The sequence below is a fragment of the Thalassophryne amazonica genome, chromosome 5 (genome assembly GCF_902500255.1).
Source record: "Thalassophryne amazonica chromosome 5, fThaAma1.1, whole genome shotgun sequence".
Lineage (NCBI taxonomy): Eukaryota > Metazoa > Chordata > Actinopteri > Batrachoidiformes > Batrachoididae > Thalassophryne > Thalassophryne amazonica.
The window spans coordinates 110,523,316-110,544,205 of NC_047107.1; the positions used below are offsets into that span (position 1 = coordinate 110,523,316).

The window sequence follows — 20,890 nt, forward strand, 5'->3', positions numbered from 1 at the left end:
TGCTTAAGCATGTAAACGGGTTATTCCTAATGATTCAGAAACCGGAAGATTGACCTTATCCCGAATATTAACGTATGTAAACGTAGCCTGTGTTGCTTAGTGCACCAGTGATTTCTTTTTTAGGATTTTGCTGCTGATCACACTGGCTGTGCCCAGTGTTCATGCAGTGCTTTTCGATTGGTTTTCATAATGATTTAAATTTATATGTTAAGTCTGTTTTTAATTCAATAAGTGGCAATGTTTCGTGTAGGGATAATAATTTGGAAAAACAGGTTTTTAATTTAACTTTAAAAACCATTATCATAAATGTAGGAACTTTCCAAATGATTTTCTGTTTTTTCTTTGTCATCAAGTTGGCCGAGCCCTGCTGTGGTAAAAGCACATCTCAGGATCCAGCATCAGACTCCCGGCTCGCCAGCCAGCAGCCGCTTCAGTCCCGCCCGGTATCCTGCCGCCGCCACTGCCTCCCTGGACTTCAGCCCTAGCCGTTACAGCCCTGCCAGTGCTAGCTACATCCAACTGATCCGCTACAAGCACTTGAAGGAGCCACTGGTCTAACTGCCCTCTCCTTCCTGCCTTCACTACAGCCCCATCCCTCCCTGTCTGCTGCACTGGGGAGGGGGGCGCTACACCAGAGCTCAGAAAACCCAGAAATACGCACAAGTGTCTGGAAGACTCATATTGCTGATGCATGGTACAAAACAGGAACTATCATGTCAGGTTATGACAGTGGCCACTTTTAAACAGAAACAAACCCTTGGTAATTGATGTGCTGTACGATGACGGACTGTATTGATGCCTGTGTTTGTGGGAAATATGAAGAAGGGGCATCTTATAATCACGTGATCAAAAAAAAAAAAAAAAAAACCGCAACAAAAAACAAAAAAGCTGTTTATCACAAAAACTGGTGATGAATCCCTATTAAGGATTGCCTCACCGAATGTTCTCTTAAAAACAAAAAAAGTATTTAAGATGTTTTTGTTTGTATGTTGGTCAGTAGCACAAATGTTTTTATTAAGTGTTAAAATCAGACTGCCATTTCCTACGTTTTTTTCAGTTCAGTAATTGCCTTAATTTTCTGAAGTAAACCAGTTCTTGTTGACACGTGCAAGTAGCTACACAAGGAGACCTCACGCTGCGCTGGTTACATGCAACAAACACAGGAATAACAGAGTGAGTGCTTCCATATTTTTAATTTGTTTAATTTTTAATTTGTTTAATAAATGCATATGTTTCACTTATTTTCTCAGTTCCTCGTCTGACTTTCTTTCTGCAGCTAGTGGCGGCCTTCAGGTCTGACTTTTTTTGGTAAGCATTTCCCACCATGTGAATGATCATACTGCCCACTCGGGGGCAAAACAGCTCAAACACACAAAAGGTACAGAAGATCACCTTCCACATAAAAAGAATCCAAACTGCTCACGAGAGCTTTAAACCCTCAAGTCAAACAGTTGAGTGTGTAGAAACCTGCTGGAGCCATACTATTTGGAAAGAGTTCAAACGGAGATAATCATTGGCGACTCAAGTGCTCACATTCAGATGGTCACTCCTCTGACAGAACAGTGTTCTGAATGTAAAACTCTGTTTGCGAGCACAAACTGCTTCATTGAGAAGATTGTACTGACATCATTGTGCTCTCAGGTGATAAACGTGTAACTGAAGTCTCAATGTTTATGAATGTGGAACTTTTGCAAAAACACCTAAAGACTTAAAAACATGCTTCTTGTGCTTTCAGCATTCTGTGCTTTATTAAAGCCGACTTTCATGGCTAATTCTATTTCTGTACATCTAGAACTCCTTTACTTTCAATAAAACTTCACTCTTTACCACTGGCAGCTCTGGTTTTTGTCCCCCTTTAAACATGTAACAGAAAAACGTTCATGCATTTATTTTTTTTTGAGAATACAACATACATAAATTAGCTTCAGCGTTATGTAAAATCTAAGAACATGAAGGTGATGAAATAAATTTACATAGTTAAAAAAATCTGTTACATTCAGGAGGAGCTGCAGTGCAGCTGCTGGCATTTTGTGGCACAAAAGTTGACACGACACCGCCGCTGTCTGAAATGATGCAAATAACAAATACCATTTTCCAGACACTTGAGGAATAAAGTGTGCTTGGATCCTGCAGACGGGTATCTTGGTTACGTCATGCAGGTGCACTGCGTCATCAGGTCCGTGTTAGTTTTTCTGGAGGCATGAATCCGGAGTCTCCCAGAGTTCTGAGGCCACCCTGCCGCTGGGGCGGATGGTGAGCATGTGATGCTGCCATTGTTCAAACCCATCCGCAGCCAGCCCTCTGAAGGAAACTGCAGAGCCCTGGACACATGAGAACCAAATGAAAGGACAATATGAGCAACTGCCACGACAGTGGACAAACTCATTTTCCAACAGTGAGCTAAAACATGTATCTAATCCCCCCCTCCCAAAAAAAAAAAACAACTCACTGCATGTTTCTGTACACGGTAATAGGCATATGTCACGGACATGAATGAGCAAAGCTCGTCAGCATCTCACCATGTCATTTAGGTCCTTCAGGCTTTATTTTGAGTAAACGCTTCAGCTGAGCATTAGCATAGAAAAAAACCCTTTCAGCTTCGGGGAGGGGCTCTGCCCCTTGAGACCCCTGCCTTTTTAAGCATTTTTCTTTATTTGCCTCTCACATGTCTGGAAAAGCACCTCGCCATCTAGCCATGTCCTTTAGGTCCTTCAGACTTTTTTTTCAGTAAAATTGTTCTTGGGAGCATGAGCATGACTAAAACCTTTCAGCTTCTGGGGGGCTCTGCTCCCCCAGACCCCCCGCCTTTTTAAGCATTTTCCTTATTTTGCCGTTCAGCTTCTGGAGGGGCTCAAGCCCCATACTCCCCACCTTTTGAAGCATTGTTTTTTTTTTTTTTTTTCAGCTAACCCCCACTCCCCCCACTTACAGCCCTCTTAACCCCCTGCCATTTTAAGCATTTTTTTTTTATGTAGATGTAAATTAATATTCAAAGTTTTCAGCTAGTTGACAGTAGGGCTGTACAATATGGCCAAATTATTGTATCTCAAATTGTCATATAAATTGTCATGTCACTTATATACAGGGTGTCCATATTCTTGAGCTGCTTGGGTGTTACCATGCAGAGTTACCATGGGATAAAAAAAGCTTTTCAACTGACCATCCGTGGTTCTCAAGACCAGGCACCTAAGTGGCTCTACTTTTTTTTTTTTTAAGATATTTAGGTGTACCTTAGTAAACACTAGTAGAGTTCCACCTTAGATTTGGACTATATCATAGAAGATATACCTTACTGAATTGTCATATCAATATGATATACGATATGACTGATTTGACACAAAGTGCAGCAACAGTGAAAATTAAACATTCTTAAACAAAACAGTAATAACACACTCATTTTGCACTCATCATAAGGTTAGGATACTCTGCCCTCCAAAAGTATTGTAACACCTGGAATTTCACACATTTGTTTAAGCCATTTTAAATACAAGAAAAACAAAAAAGAATAAAAATTTCTAAAATTATCTGCCCCAAACTGAAAGGAAATCTATAAAACTTGATTTGCAACAAGACTGGTGACTTTGGGACTTTGTACGTCCCAAAGTCACCAGTCTTGGCGTCACCATAGACAGCGATACTAAATTTGATAAATCAATGGTGTTTTGAAATCGTCCTTTTATCATCTCCGTCTTTTATCAAAGGTAAAACCATTTTTATCTTTTAACCTTTATGAACAAGTTGTGCACTCTTTTATTTCAAGTCGTCTGGACTACTGTAACGCACTTTATTTTAGCATCACTCTTTCCTGTTTGCAGTTAGTCCAGAACACTGCAGTGCGACTTTTAACAGGGGCCTGGAAGCGTGATCACATAACCCCAATTCTTGCATGTTTGCACTGGCTTCCTATTAATTTTAGAATTGATTTTAAGATTTTGTTTGTTTTTAAAGCTTTGAATGGAATGGCCCCTCAATACATTACTGACCTCCTTCAAATTTACTCTCCGGTACGAGGTCTGAGGGCCATTTCCAGCTCGTGGTGCCTAAGACGAGACTTGAAACCAGGGGGGACAGGGCTTTCTCTGTGGCTGGCCCCAGACTTTGGAACGCTCTGCCCCTCCATGTCTGAACAGCCCCCACAGTGGAGTGTTTTGAGTCTCGTCTGAAGACCTACTTTTATTCTCTGGTTTTTAACACTGCGGAAGTTGTGTGGTCCTCTTCTTTTATTGTTTCTGTTTTTATTTAGGTTGATTTTTATTGGTTTTATCTTTTGTATGCTGTATTTATTTATTTATCTTGCATATTTTATTTTTTATTGTTAATTTTCTTATTTTTTATTTATTTCTTGACTACTGGGGTTTTATCTATCGTGATTCTATGTGCAGCACTTTGGAACGTCTTTGTTGTTAAATGTGCTATATAAATAAAATGGACTGGATTGGATTGATAAAACCTGTAAATACAACCCCTGGCAAAAATTATGGACTCACCGGCCTCGGAGGATGTTCATTCAGTTGTTTAATTTTGTAGAAAAAAAAGCAGATCACAGCCATGACACAAAACTAAAGTCATTTCAAATGGCATCTTTCTGGCTTTAAGAAACACTAAGAAATCAGGAAAAAAAATTGTGGCAGTCAGTAACGGTTACTTTTTTAGACCAAGCAGAGGGGAAAAAATATGGAATCACTCAATTTTGAGGAAAAAATTATGGAATCATGAAAAACAAAAGAATGCTCCAACACATCACTAGTATTTTGTTGCACCACCTCTGGCTTTTATAACAGCTTGCAGTCTCTGTGGACTTAATGAGTCCCTTACCAAAAAATAGTACTGATAAGTATATAAAAAGTAAACTGGAAGTATACTTGAAACATACTTGCATGTACTACTTTTTGGTAAGGGGTGACAAACAGTACTCTTCATCAATCTGGCTCCAACTTTCTCTGATTGCTGTTGCCAGATCAGCTTTGCAGGTTCGAGTCTTGTCATGGACCATTTTCTTCAACTTCCACCAAAGATTTTCAATTGGATTAAGATCCGGACTATTTGCAGGCCATGACATTGACCCTATGTGTCTTTTTGCAAGGAATGTTTACACAGTTTTTGCTCTATGGCAAGATGCATTATCATCTTGAAAAATGATTTCATCATCCCCAAACATCCTTTCAATTGATGGGATAAGAAAAGTGTCCAAAATATCAACGTAAACTTGTGCATTTATTGATGATGTAATGACAGCCATCTCCCCAGTGCCTTTACCTGACATGCAGCCCCATATCATCAATGACTGTGGAAATTTACATGTTCTCTTCAGGCAGTCATCTTTATAAATCTCATTGGAACAGCACCAAACATGTCATGTCTGTGATCTGCTTTTTTTCTACAAAATTAAACAACTGAATGAACATCCTCCGAGGCCGGTGATTCCATAATTTTTGCCAGGGGTTGTCGTAATCAGTTTTATTGCCAGTTTTATTTAGACAATTCAGGGGATGGAAATATAAGTGATAAGAATGACAAATGATAAGAATGGTGACAAAGGTCAGTTTCAGTTTGTACAGGGGTCAAAATTTAAAGTGGCTCCATTAATTTTGCTCCAGCTGTATTTGTGCTGAATTTGATGCTTGTATCACCATTTGAAGGATTGTTTCAGTTATCTGCTGCACTAATAAGCCAACAGAACCAGCTGTTGTCTGTTAAACATGTTTGCACTCTTAAACAGCTAACAGATAGACATGACAACCTGAATTAAAGGAGAAACGCTGCTTTTAACAACCTGGACCTCATTTCTGACATAAAATACGGTCATTTATTCACCAATATAAGTTTGGTGTGATTAGAAGTCCATAGTTCAAACGACGTGTTCAGTTCAACTCTGGAGCAAACATTTTTCTTCTACTATGGTGTATTAGAACTTTTTGTGGTACACAGCACAAACTACTGTACAGGATGAACCTAGCAGTCAATGTGACTCACTGATTTGAAAATGCAGGTCTTTCAACCAGACGTGTGGTGCCGTGACATGTCAATCATCTGTGTCCAATCAGATTTCAGGGGAGTCCAGTGAAACCCCAGCCTCCACTCTAGCTCCACCCATGCCAGGAAGTGTTCAACATTTCCTGTTTCACTGCGACTGAGAATTCCGCACTTCCTGTTTGAGTGTGAGCTTGCCACTGAGTTCCCGCAAGATTCCATGGGATCTCGTCTGTCAATCCAGGAAGTGTTTGACATTTGAACATTTCCTGTTTTACTGTGGACTTGAATTTTGGCACTTCCTGTTTAGGACGCCCTGTACCATGAGTGAGCTTTGCGTCGCTTCACTCATATAATGAAATAAGCATTAGCTTGGTAAGTGTCATTGTCCATTTGTGCCAAACGTGCTGAATATCAAGTCTGTATATAGCAGCTGCAACATTACAACACTAAACACTGAGCATTTCTACACACAGTAATCACATGAAATCACAGATGAGCCCAAGAGACACTCCATACGAAGGCTGCATTGCAAGTCAAACTAAACTAAACCCTTTAAATATTCAGCAAAATGTCTGCCACTAGATGTCACACTACATCCAGCTTTTCAAGACGAAAACAAAGCTTCCATCCTCCCCACTGAGCAGAAGGAAGGCCAGTCGGATCCTCTGGAGTTTGAGCAGGCAGATCCTGCTGGATCAACTGAAGGATCCAGATCCTTCACAGATCCTACACCTAACTAATCAACAAATCCAGAGCATTAAATGCATTTGCAGAGGCAGATTATCTAAAGCACATCCAGAAAGTATTCACAGGGCTTCACTTTTTCCACATTTTGTTGTTACAGCCTTATTCCAAAATGATTACTTTTTTCTGTCAAAATCGTACACACAATACCCCATAACAGTAGTAATTTGAAAAGTTATACATATATATATATATATATATATATATATATATGCAAATTTATTTAAAAAAACAGCTTTCCTCTGTGGAAATAAGAGAACCTTCCAGAAGGAAAACCATCTCTGCAGCAATCCACTAATCAGGCCTGTATGGTAGAGTGGCCAGACGGAAGCCACTCCTCAGTAAAAGGCACATGGCAGCCCACCTGGAGTTTAACAAAAGGCAACTGAAAGACTCTCAGACCATGAGAAACAAAATTCTCTGGTCTGCTGAGACAAAGATTGAACTCTTTGGTGTGAATGCCAGGCGTCATGTTTGGAGGAAACCAGGCACCATCCCTACAGTGAAGCATGGTGGTGGCAGCATCATGCTGTGGGGATGTTTGTCAGCTGCAGGAACTGGAAGACTAGTCAGGACTGAAGGAAAAACGGAACAGCAGAGGATGCACTTCTTTGGACAGCTCAGGAATGGACAAAACTGCTCAAAGATAGGTGCACCAAGCTTGTGGCATCATATTCAAGAAGACTTGAGGCTGTAATTGCGACCAAAGGTGCATCAACAAAGTATTGAGCAAAGGGTGTTAATACTTATGTATGTGTGATTTCAGTTTTTTTTTAATTCTTAATAAATTTGCAAAATAAATAAATGAATCACATTGTCATTATGGGGTATCGTGTGTAGAATTTAGAGGAAAAAAAGTGAATTTCATCCGTTTTGGAATGAGGCTGTAACATAAAAAATGTGGAGAAAGTGCAGTGCTGTCAATACTTTCCAGAAGCACAGTATAAAAAGCAAAATGACAAGCACACATTCAATCAGAAACACTGAATTTTGAGCACAAATGTTAGCAAAACAGGAAGCTAGCGAAGTCCGCTCAGCTGAGCTGCAACTGCACAGTTTGACTGCAACACAAACCTGCACACAAAATAACGGATGACATTGGCATGACACACGATGATCTCGTAGCTGTCCTCCTTCTGCTTGGGGTCAGCGCGGTGGATGTAGCGGCGGAACGCAGCTTCAATGCGAGCTCCATCTTCGTGGTACTGCTGGAGGATGAGAGACAGCTTGAAAGCCACTTTATCAAATGAAGTGTGAAGTCTTCAGAGCAGTCAGTATATGATTGGGTTAATAACCCAATGACAAGCATTAACTCTATGTAAGACACACGTATAAATACGAGGTCTGTTAGAAAAGTATCCGACCTTTTTATTTTTTGCAAAAACCTGATGGATTTGGATCACGTGTGCTTGCATGAGCAAACCTTGAACCTTCGTGCGCATGCGTGAATGTTTTCACGCCTGTCGATTGCATCATTTGTGCAGTGCGCTCGGCGGATTTTCATTGCAAGGAAAAAGACGAACGACTGGGCGACAGCCAGGTGGAAACCATTCGGATTATTCAGATGGCTTTCGGTGACAATGCTATGGGCATCACACAGATTAAGGAGTGGTACATCCGGTTTAAAGACGTCTGCACAATGGTGGAGACCAAGCCATGCTCCGGTTGGCCATCAACATGCTGAAATGACCAGATCATTCCAAAGTGAAAGCTGTGGTGATGCGGGACCGTCGTGTGACTATCCGAGAAATTGCGGAAGAGGTGGACATCAGCACTTTTTCGGTACATTCCACTGTGACAGAAGATTTGGCCATGAAAAGAGTAGCTGTGAAATTCATGCTGCTGCTGACGGCGGAGCAAAAGCGCCTCCGTGTTGAAGTCTCACAGGACATGCTGTGACATGCCCACCATGAGAGCATGGTCACAGCACCAATTTCTGGCAAAATTTGATGCAGCGCTGCTCCAGTTGTTCCGTCTTTTTCCTTGCAATGAAAATCCACCGAGCGCACTACACGTCCTCACACAAAGGCTGCTTACCAGAAAATGATGCAATCGACAGGCGTGAAAAAGTTCCCGCATGCACACGAAGGTTCAAGGTTTGCTCATGCAAGCACACGTGATTCAAATCCATCAGGTTTTTGCAAAAAATAAAAAGGTCCGATACTTTTCTAACAGACCTCGTATATATATATATATATATATATATATATATATATATATATATATATATATATATATATATATATATATATATATATATATATATATATATATATATATATATATATATATATATATATATATATATATATATATATATATATATATATATATATATATATATACACACACACACACACACACACACACACACACACACACACACACAACAAAAATATAAACGCAACACTTCTGGTTTTGCTCCCATTTTGTATAAGATGAACTCAAAGATCTAAAACTTTTTCCACATACACAATATCACCATTTCCCTCAAATATTGTTCACAAACCAGTGTAAATCTGTGATAGTGAGCACTTCTCCTTTGCGGAGATAATCCATCCCACCTCACAGGTGTGCCATACCAAGATGCTGAGTAGACACCATGATTAGTGCACAGGTGTGCCTTAGACTGCCCACAATAAAAGGCCACTCTGAAAGGTGCAGTTTTGTTTTATTGGGGGGGCATACCAGTCAGTATCTGGTGTGACCACCATTTGCCTCATGCAGTGCAACACATCTCCTTTGCATAGAGTTGATCAGGTTGTCAATTGTGGCCTGTGGAATGTTGGTGCACTCCTCTTCAATGGCTGTGCAAAATTGCTGGATAATGGCAGGAACTGGTACACGCTGTCGTATACGCCGGTCTAGAGCATCCCAAACATGCTCAATGGGTGACATGTCCGGTGAGTATGCCGGCCATGCAAGAACTGGGACATTTTCAGCTTCCAAGAATTGTGTACAGATCCTTGCAACATGGGGCCGTGCATTATCCTGCTGCAACATGAGGTGATGTTCTTGGATGTATGGCACAACAATGGGCCTCAGGATCTCATCACGGTATCTCTGTGCATTCAAAATGGCATCAATAAAATGCACCTGTGTTCTTCATCCATAACAGACGCCTGCCCATACCATAACCCCACCGCCACCATGGGCCACTCGATCCACAACATTGACATCAGAAAACCGCTCACCCACACAACGCCACACACGCTGTCTGCCATCTGCCCTGGACAGTGTGAACCGGGATTCATCCGTGAAGAGAACACCTCTCCAACGTGCCAAACGCCAGCGAATGTGAGCATTTGCCCACTCAAGTCAGTTACGACAACGAACTGGAGTCAGGTCGAGACCCCGATGAGGACGACGAGCATGCAGATGAGCTTCCCTGAGACGGTTTCTGACAGTTTGTGCAGAAATTCTTTGGTTATGCAAACCGATTGTTTCAGCAGCTGTCCGAGTGGCTGGTCTCAGACGATCTTGGAGGTGAACATGCTGGATGTGGAGGTCCTGGGCTGGTGTGGTTACACGTGGTCTGCGGTTGTGAGGCTGGTTGGATGTACTGCCAAATTCTCTGAAACGCCTTTGGAGACGGCTTATGGTAGAGAAATGAACATTCAACACACGAGCAACAGCTCTGATTGACATTCCTGCTGTCAGCATGCCAATTGCACGCTCCCTCAAATCTTGCGACATCTGTGGCATTGTGCTGTGTGATAAAACTGCACCTTTCAGAGTGGCCTTTTATTGTGGGCAGTCTAAGGCACACCTGTGCACTAATCATGGTGTCTAATCAGCATCTTGATATGGCACACCTGTGAGGTGGGATGGATTATCTCAGCAAAGGAGAAGTGCTCACTATCACAGATTTAGACTGGTTTGTGAACAATATTTGAGGGAAATGGTGATATTGTGTATGTGGAAAAAGTTTTAGATCTTTGAGTTCATCTTATACAAAATGGGAGCAAAACCAAAAGTGTTGCGTTTATATTTTTGTTGAGTGTATATATACACACATGAGGTCTGTTAGAAAAGTATCGGACCTTTTTATTTTTTGCAAAAACCTGATGGATTTGAATCACGTGTGCTTACACACACACACACACACACACACACACACACACACACACACACACACACACACACACACACACACACACACACACACACACACACACACATATATATATTTTTTTCTTCTCAGCAGGATTTTTTTTTTTCAGTGTAATGGGATGGAAAAAAAATCACCTTAAGAAGCCGGGGGTTCGGGGACTGCTTAGGCTTCGACCCCCCCAAAGCTTTTGTTTTATGGGCTTACGAAGGTCCTTCTGTGGTGTAATTTTAAAATTCAAAATGTAATCAGAAATGAATCTTGAAGTTAAAAAAAAAGTGAGGATTTTCAATAGTAAACTGCTATGTATAAGTAAGCAGTTCTGATGCTCCTGTGCAGTGACATGCATTTCTACACTCTTCCATGTTTTGGCCTGATGTCTCCTTTCTTTTGGCTATAAAGTAAGGCTGTAACAAAGATAAAAAAAAAAAAAAAAAAAAAAAAAAAACTATGGCTTTACTTAAAATTTGGCCCTCAAATTGCAGGAAATAGTGTTTCAGAGGAATATAAATGTAAAATGTTACTTTGGCTCCGATCTCCCCTGCAGTACTCATGTCTGTAACGCAGCTGTGTTCAGCCTGGAGTGCTGAGGCTGTGACACCCAGATATGTTCTCCCCGACGAAACGGAGGATGTCTCATTTTGGGGGAAAACAGTTTTGGTCGGTTGTAGTATGTTGTCTGTTTTACAACGTTTGGAAAGAGGCGTCATTTGACTAAAACAGCGATTTGCTTTGAAGTTATTGATTGTGGAATGATCCGTCTTTCCACCTTTACTTGGCAGAGAGCTGCAGCAAATCCCACAAAACACACACACGGAGCGCAGGATATTATTATTATTATTTTCATGAGGGACAGTAACTTTAGTTTACGAACCAGAGAAGCCGGACATATTAATGTTCCAGTCCACGGCAGAGATCCGCGTCATTGGCTGCCCCACAAAAAAGGCACGTTAATGACAAACAAATAAAAACTCTGTGAAGCAATGGACAACTGTCGCGGAAAGAGTCCCGTTTAGTGACTTTAATCAGCAGAAAAGTGAGTCATGACTAACATCTTTATATGACTTTGATATAGGTTGATGAATAAATTGTAGATGCGCTGCTTCTAAATCTGAACCAGTGGGTCCTCAATCAATGTAGAGAAATGATAATTTGATAACTGAAAAGTTATCTTTTATGACGATAAACCGATAAACTGCTAAAAAAAAAAAGTATCTTTATTACAGATAACCGATAACTATTAGTACTGATTCGGACGCGGCCACATCAGATTACACTGTCAGCTTCTGATAAACCAGTTTCACTTTGAGCGCTGCAGGGGCTACTGGGTAAATTCAAGGATCATAAACACAAAGAATGCACAAAAAATGAACAAACAAAAAATAAAACCCCAAACAGTCATTATTTTTCCAAAGCAGTAAAACACAGTATTAGAAGTCACAGTTTATCTCGGTATTAGATACACCGTCATTTACGAACTAAAAGCTGCCGCTGTTTTCACACGCTTTCAACCCTGCGGCTTAAACAACCGAAATACATCCTTTAACCCCTTCAATCAATCAATCAATTTTTTTTTTTATATAGCACCAAATCCCAACAAACAGTTGCCCCAAGGCGCTTTATATTGTAAGGCAAGGCCATACAACAATTATGTAAAACCCCAACGGTCAAAACGCCTTAACGCCTGAATTTATATAGCTGTATATAAAAAATGTTTTGTGCGTGTTTTTGCCTTTAAGTAGATGGTAAATAATGTTGAGATTATTAATTGCACTTTTGCACAAAAAATAAATAGTAATTTTGGTATTTTGGTAATAATTTATGTTATAATGTATAATAATAATAATGTATGTTGCAAATTTGCGACAACGGGCATACTGGTCAATTTGGTATGTTGCATATTTGAGTCACATATTGTAGCATATATGCGACAATAGGCGTTAAGGGGTTAAAGCATTGATTGGCGGAGTAAAAATAGACATAGTAAATATAAATTCTTACCTCTTGTTTCAGTGGGATTCATCTGAATAAATAATCCACATAAAGCGTCCTTTTTTAAAATCCAAAACAGTGTCAAAATGTGAAGAAAAGTCCCTCCCTCTGTTCACCGAGCTGCGCCATGAGAGCTCCTCTCCCCCACCAAGTCTTGGCGATTAAATTACAGCCACAAAGAAATAAAATAAAATAATGTTAAAATTAGTTTTGTTTATATGTTGAGTGGACAAGTCACTGTAACGCCCAAAGTGAACCTGAAATACACTACCCACAATGCTCCCTGTGTCACCCGGAACAATCTTATTTTGTGCTTAATGATGACGTCATCAGCAAACGACAGGTAGCCAGTCTGCTCAGTGGCTATAAACACCATAAACGGACTAAAATGTTTGATTTTAGGGTTTACAACCATTAAACTTTACCAGCAAAGAAAATGTTATCGGACTGAAAGCTATCGGAAGATTATTGGTCCGATGATGGTTTTAAAACTTATCTGAAAAGCTAATCCGATAGCAAAAACATTAGCTTCAATAATTATCTGATACTGGATTAGCTGAATTATGCCCACCACTGGTTGTATGCTGTGACTGCAGCAATACTTTCTGGTTGCACTTTCCCTGTTTTATCACTGGATGGGTTTATGCATGATCAGAGCTGTGTGTACATTTACACACAGTCCTAAGTCTAAGTACAAGTTGGTACATTTCACACTTTGTGTAGCTCTCTTGGCCAGGACTCCCTTGCAAAAGAGATTCTTAATATCAATAGGATTACTCCTGGTTAAAGAAAGGTTAAAAAAATGTTCATACACACAGATTAAGTACAAATCTGTGCACACAAACGGTTGATAAATGAGAACCCTGGACTTTTGGTGGGTGTAAAATTTGCTAGACAGAGATCTAAATAGCAGAGCTCTTCAAACTTGAGTGCAACATTAGCTCCTTTCTGAAGACCGGGGAGGGTAAGATGCACACTCCACTAGACTGTTTTCATCTCTGAACGAATGGTTACATAATGTGATTGACTGTCCCTTCGTATTTTTTGGAAAAACTGATTTTCATATTTAAAAATGGAATAAACGTCCAATTAATGAGTTCAGTGTAATCCAGATTCCTTTAAGGTAGTGATTTTCAAAGTCTGGGTGGCAACCCCCTGTTGCGCTGTGAAGCAATGTATAAAAACATGTTTGATTTTCAATGTTTTAAAATCATGTTTAAAATTACCCCAAAATATGATTATTTAAAAAATTTAATCACAAGTAATAAAAGTTAAATTGTGATGAAAGGTTTGGCTGGGCCGCAGAAGATTGTTAGATTGCAAAGTGGGCTGTGCCTTTCTTAAAGGAAAACCCCATAATTTTTTCAATTCAAACTCTCCTTTTGGATTTTTAGGGGTCATCTTTTCACACGGGACAAAAACTACAGTAATCTGTAGAATATTTAGAGAGCTTCGTTCTGTAAAGCACAGCGCTTCATTGGCGATCAACTTGTAATGCTTCAGTACCAGTATACTGTTTTGAAGCTAAGGTAAGCAGCTAACTGTATGAGCTCACATTTAATAAGTTTATTTACATGTAGTGAAGTAATCGTGTAAGTATACCTCCATAGGGATCCTCTCATGCTACGAGACACTTCTAATGACATTTCTCCTGTGCAGCAGCAACAAAAAGAAGCAGCTGACTGAGTGCTTTCACATTAGTTTGTACAATAATACTATAACTGGTTAGCTCACAACAGTCAATTTAATTTTTGTCCCAACTGAAAAGATGACACACAAAGATGTCCTTTGACTATGGGAATGTTTGCTTTAAATGTTTTGGAAGTGAACTCTTCTTCGGTCGGTGGCGTTGCACTCATGTACTGACTGCACGGGGCTAAAGCATTCAGGTGTGAACACAAACATGTTGACGGGACATTCCACGGACATGTGACGAACACAAAGATCCATAATTATGATATGCTAAAACAGAAAGCCAGGTTTAAAGAGTGATATTGGACAGTGGATGGAAATTCTCTCACCACAGCTTCGGGTTTCCAGTGAGAGACAGGTGGCACCGGCTCGATGGGCGCTCCTTCTCTCAGCAAATCACAGCTCACCAGCTCCACTCCTAAATAATCACCAGAGACGGGGAAGGAAAATAACAAAAAAATAAATAAACTGCATGTGTGATAATGGGCAAGCACGATGGCTTAGTGGTTAGCAGTGTTGCCTCACAGCAAGTTCTTGGGTTTACTTCCCACCTGGGGCCTCATGTACAAAGACTTGCGTGGACTTTCTACTAAAAGTTGGCATACACCAAAACCCTGAATCTGGCGTAAGCACAAAAATATTCAGATGTATGAAAGTCTGCGTAGGCATGAATCCACGCACATTCCCACTGAACGTGGAATTGAGTGTGGAACCAAACTCCTCCCTGGCCACACCCATTTAAATATGCAATTTCATGTAAAAAGGGTTTTTGAGCAGGGATTCCCCATGATGTCACATTAGACAACATGAACACATGAAGGACTGAAAATTATGTGGAGACACGCAGGGACAGTTTATTCAGTACGCTGTTACCCGGATTAATCATGAAACTGGAAAAATGTTAGTGGGCGCTACACAGCATGTGTGTGTGAGTCCGGCACGCAGAACAGGAGCGATCATTTTGTCATATGATAATGCAGTATTTTTTCATACACTCAACAAAAATATAAACGTAACACTTTTGGTTTTGCTCCCATTTTGTATGAGATTAACTCAAAGATCTAAAACTTTTTCCACATACATAATATCACCATTTCCCTCAAATATTGTTCACAAACCAGTCTAAATCTGTGATAGTGAGCACTTCTCCTTTGCTGAGATAATCCATCCCACCTCACAGGTGTGCCATATCAAGATGCTGATTAGACACCATGGTTAGTGCACAGGTGTGCCTTAGACTGTCCACAATAAAAGGCCACTCTGAAAGGTGCAGTTTTGTTTTATTGGGGGGGGATACCAATCAGTATCTGGTGTGACCACCATTTGCCTCATGCAGCGCAACACATCTCCTTCGCATAGAGTTGATCAGGTTATCAATTGTGGCCTGTGGAATGTTGGTCCACTCCTCTTCAATGGCTGTGCAAAGTTGCTGGACATTGGCAGGAAGTGGTACACGCTGTCGTATATGCCTGTCCAGAGCATCCCAAACATGCTCAATCGGTGACATGTCCGGTGAGTATGCCGGCCATGCAAGAACTGGGACATTTTCAGCTTCCACGAATTGTGTACAGATCCTTGCAACATGGGGCCATGCATTATCCTGCTGCAACATGAGGTGATGTTCTTGGATGTATGGCACAACAATGGGTCTCCGGATCTTGTCACGGTATCTCTGTGCATTCAAAATGCCATCAATAAAATGCACCTGTGTTCTTCGTCCATAACAGACGCCTGCCCATACCATAACCCCACCGCCATCATGGGCCACTCGATCCACAACATTGACATCAGAAAACCGCTCACCCACACGACGCCACACACGCTGTCTGCCATCTGCCCTGGACAGTGTGAACCGGGATTCATCCGTGAAGAGAACACCTCTCCAACGTGCCAAACGCCAGCGAATGTGAGCATTTGCCCACTCAATTCTTTGGTTATGCAAACCGATTGTTTCAGCAGCTGTCCGAGTGGCTGGTCTCAGACGATCTTGGCGGTGAACATGCTGGATGTGGAGGTCCTGGGCTGGTGTGGTTACACGTGGTCTGCGGTTGTGAGGATGGTTGGATGTACTACCAAATTCTCTGAAACGCCTTTGGAGACGGCTTATGGTAGAGAAATGAACATTCAATACACAAGCAACAGCTCTGGTTGACATTCCTGCTGTCAGCATGCCAACTGCACGCTCCCTCAAATCTTGCGACATCTGTGGCATTGTGCTATGTGATAAAACTGCACCTTTCAGAGTGGCCTTTTATTGTGGGCAGTCTAAGGCACACCTGTGCACTAATCATGGTGTCTAATCAGCATCTTGATATGGCACACCTGTGAGGTGGGATGGATTATCTCAACAAAGGAGAAGTGCTCACTATCACAGATTTAGACTGGTTTGTGAACAATATTTGAAGGAAATGGTGATATTGTGTATGTGGAAAAAGTTTTAGATCTTTGAGTTCATCTCATACAAAATGGGAGCAAAACCAAAAGTGTTGCGTTTATATTTTTGTTGAGTATATAAGTTGCAGGACCTCTGAAACTACTTAAATAAATAATGTCTTACTGTCTGGAAAATACAGTATTTTAACAGACTACTGTACTTCTTAATCACTGACAAGCCACCTCGTGGCAGAGCATCCCCCTGCCAGTAGTAACTGAAACATTCATGTTTAAGTCACACTCATAATGCAGAAAAGGAGGGACATGCACACAGACTGTACACAATGCTACATGACCCAAAAATTCATAGGGTGGCAAAACTTAGTATTTTGGAAGCAATCAGACAGAGGTTATCAACAGTCTTCAACAATGATATAATGTACAGAATCTATAGTGTTGAAGTGGCTCTGTTGTAATAATCCTCACTGATAGATAGCCCAAAAGCTCATAGGTAATAAACATAGTGTGTGATTAAGTATAACAATTTTGGAATAAATTAGATAAAGCAATTAATAATTAATAATGTGAAAGATAGACATGCACACAGACATAATGCAATTCTACATCCCCAACCCAGCACGGGTGGCAAGAGACAATATATCATGCAGAAATGAGCATCTACAAATACATGTAGTGTGAACTTGTGTATTTTAGGGACATTGGGAAATAATTTTAGGCTGAAATGCCTGAAGTCATTTTTCAGTTTATTTCTGATTTGTCAGACTTAAAAGAAAGTGAAAAACATTTGGGAATAATTCAGTATAACACTGACCTGGGATGTGTTTACTGATGATGTGTGCTGTCTCTTTGGCTCGGGCCATACTGGAATGGATCAGAACATCATACTTCAGTCCCAGCGCTGCCAAACGCTGGCCTGTTAACTCAGCCTGCTCACGACCTGAGAGAACGTACACAACAGAGTCCATTTAATGGTCACAACTTCAAAGCAACTGGTTCATTGGCAGGGGTTTAACTAGCTGTTGAATTATGAGACCTAATGGTGTGAGGATCTTGTCCTTGTCAGTGCTGCCACTCAGGTTATACTGAGAGTGTCTGATGAGGAGAATGTTGCGTGTAGCCCTGGGTTTTCCATTGTCCTGCTCAGAGCTGAGGTCTTCAGCTGTATTCGCCTTCTTCTTCTCAATGGGCAGCATTGAGGGGTCTCTCCTGAGTGGGGCAGAGATGAGATTACAGTTACTTTGTTTACAAAATTAATCTTAAACATGAGTTAAAGGAGTCCTATTATCCACCTTTGTATGACGCAAATACAGGTCACCACGTGTCCTAAAAGTTTGCAGCTACGTGATACAGACAGACATTACTCGTCAGATAAGTGCACTTCATAGAAGAAAATAAAATTTTAAAAATCAGTTCAAAGAAACAGCCTCATAAAGCGGAAGGAGCTACAGCTTGCCACGCCCCTTTTGAGAGGTCACAGATGCAGCTCATTGGGTGTGTCTCATGCTGCAGTCCGTTGAAAGCTGGAAGTCGATAATTCCAAGTCAATATTTTCAACTTCCAATCTAAATGCATTCCAGCATCTGCTTGGGAAAACACAAATGCCCACAGCAAATCTATGGATCGGGACAATGAGCGCTTTCTCACGATATTTTCATCTGCCATCTTTGTCGAGAGATTGCCACAAGTTTGTTGCCCATTGGCGTACTTACAGCAACATCAAGATCAACAACTCAAGTCACATAAATTTATTGCATAAAACATTATGTAAAAATTGACAAGAAGGTAATTCTGCTTATTGCTCACTGCGTGCACCACAGTATTGCTGGATGCCAAATCGAGGAACTCAATCTATAGGGATCTTGCCTGAGTTTCAGACTTGGAATTGTGACCTGAATGGCTGCTCCACTGCACTTTTCCAATTCGCTCTTTTACATTTTTCCAAGTTGGAGTTGGGTTTTGTCAAATTAAAAGATGAAAGCTCACACTTCAAGGAGCTCTTGACGGTTTAATTTCAACTGCACTGAGGCTGTGCACAGAGAGGCAAATGACTTACAGCTCTAACTGTGCATTCACTGTACAATGTTCAATGATCTCTTCTCCACGGTTCAGAATCAGACCACAAAGCTGTTTTATCAGATTTCATTTGTTGGTGTGATAACTTTTTGGATTTAAATGTGTCCAAAACTAAAGAAATGATCACTGACTTCAGACGAAGCAGGGATGTGGCCAAGGAGAGTATCATACACAATGGAAAAAGTGGAACTTGTCACATCATATAAGTATCTGGGGACTATTTTTTATGACACGCTGAAGTTTGATGTGAACACAGACGCCATTGTGAAGCGAGGACAGCAGAGAATTTATCTTCTCCGTAAACTGAACTCTTTTTCTGTCAGACCTGCAATCCTGTCGTTTTTATCAGTCTTTTATTGAGAGTCTTTTGTGTTTTTCTTTTATCTGCTGGTTTCACAGCCTCTCAGTGAAAAAAACAGCCTGAACAACATTGTTAAAATTTGTTCAAAGATTATCGGAGTGAAACAAAGAGACTTACACTCTTTTGTAATCAACAGATCCTCCGGAAGGCTGAAATTATTTTGTCCATGTCAGGTCATGTTCTTTTAGGAGAGTTTTCCCTGTTTCCTTTAGGACGCCGTTATGCATCCCCGGTGTGTAGAACCAAGCGGTTTTTAAAGTAATTTATACCTTCGGCAATTCAACTTTTAAATGCTCTGTAGGTTTGCCATGTTCTTATTTATTTATTTATTCTTGCTATTCATTTTAACTTAAGTCTGTTTTTTTTTTTTTTTTTTTTTTTTGTTAGTTTTATTGTTGTTATATATTGTTATTGTATTTTATTTTTTCTTAAACGGACTGCTCAAATGAAATTGCCCCTTGTGGGATGAATAAAGTTGTTGATTGAACATTTCAAGCTTCTCTTAAGGTTCAAAGGCCCTGATGGGACTGGGGGGTGGTGTTCTCTCCTTATAAACAGCAGGATTGGTGAGTCTTGAGTCTTGTTTTACACTAGTCCACACAGACCCGCAGTAACCACAAAATTAGACACGCCTGTGTAATGCAATGAAAAGTAACAAACACGCCTCCACTAATCAAACACCAACCACAGCTCCAGCAAGGTACCAATAAATCTCATACGACACAAACAAGCTGACCCACATTTATAGATCTTTGGGGTACGAAGGTTGTTCGTGTGACAGAAGCCAACAAAGAACAAAAGTCCCTAAGCAAAGAGGTCCCTTACTAAACGTACATTTTTGGGAAAGGTTGGACACGTTTTAAGTGGTGTGAAGACACATACTTGTCCCAGTTGAAGTCCCAGGTGTGTGCGGTGGCGGTGTGAGCGGCCGCTGGCTGCGCCGCTCGGAGCACCGATAACCTCGACCACCGGCCGGCTGACTCTCCGCGCTGTTCGCCCAGGTAGCCGCGGGAGTCGGCCGCCGCTAACACCAAGAGAGCAGAACCTCCAGCGAACCCACACAGGAGTTTGAGGGTTTTCCTGTAAGACATGCTGAGAGCCGCCGAATTAAAAAACAAACAAAATAAAAAAAAAAAACTGCCGCTATCTGAGTCAAATGTGTGCGAGAGCGAACGATGACGTACATGAACGACGTAAGTTTCTACTCAATTATAGTCGTTAACTCGGAATTTATACATAAATAAAGGAGGTAACAACACCGACATCTACTGCGCGGCAGTTCTTATCTGAAGGCTAAAAGAAAACGATAAGAGAAAAAGAGAGCTAGCTGTTAGCACTTTTTTTTTTAAAACACACGGTAGCCGTCGAGGACAAAATTCATTTAACATTCGGGTCAATGCCAAATTGGGACACACGAGGGCGCTCTAACCTTGATAAAGGTACCGTGTAAAGTCGACAAGAAAACAGCTTCTGATGAAGCTTAAAGCCACAGCAAACTACAAGAAAAACAAACCCTTAATAGTCGGTGTTATGATGCTGCAGCCAGAATA

General features: G+C 40.8%; 2 protein-coding genes across 3 annotated transcripts in view; one reads left to right on the forward strand and one right to left on the reverse strand.

Annotated features, from left to right (window-relative positions):
* ankle2 (ankyrin repeat and LEM domain containing 2) overlaps positions 1-1,833 on the forward strand; it is a 52,380-nt gene extending 50,547 nt beyond the window's left edge. For both annotated transcript variants that reach the window (XM_034171088.1, XM_034171087.1), the window contains exon 13: positions 354-1,833. In XM_034171088.1, the coding sequence (XP_034026979.1) occupies positions 354-558 (205 nt within the window). In that variant the 3' untranslated portion in view covers positions 559-1,833. The remainder of the gene's footprint in view (positions 1-353) is intronic.
* Positions 1,727-20,690, reverse strand: pgam5 (PGAM family member 5, serine/threonine protein phosphatase, mitochondrial). Its single transcript, XM_034171090.1, is given in 8 exon segments — positions 1,727-2,231; positions 2,234-2,260; positions 2,263-2,321; positions 7,792-7,925; positions 14,842-14,930; positions 17,718-17,843; positions 17,940-18,112; positions 20,223-20,690. Coding segments are annotated over 8 exon segments (876 nt in total). The 5' UTR covers positions 20,432-20,690; the 3' UTR covers positions 1,727-2,172.
* Between the last annotated feature and the right edge of the window lie 200 nt (positions 20,691-20,890).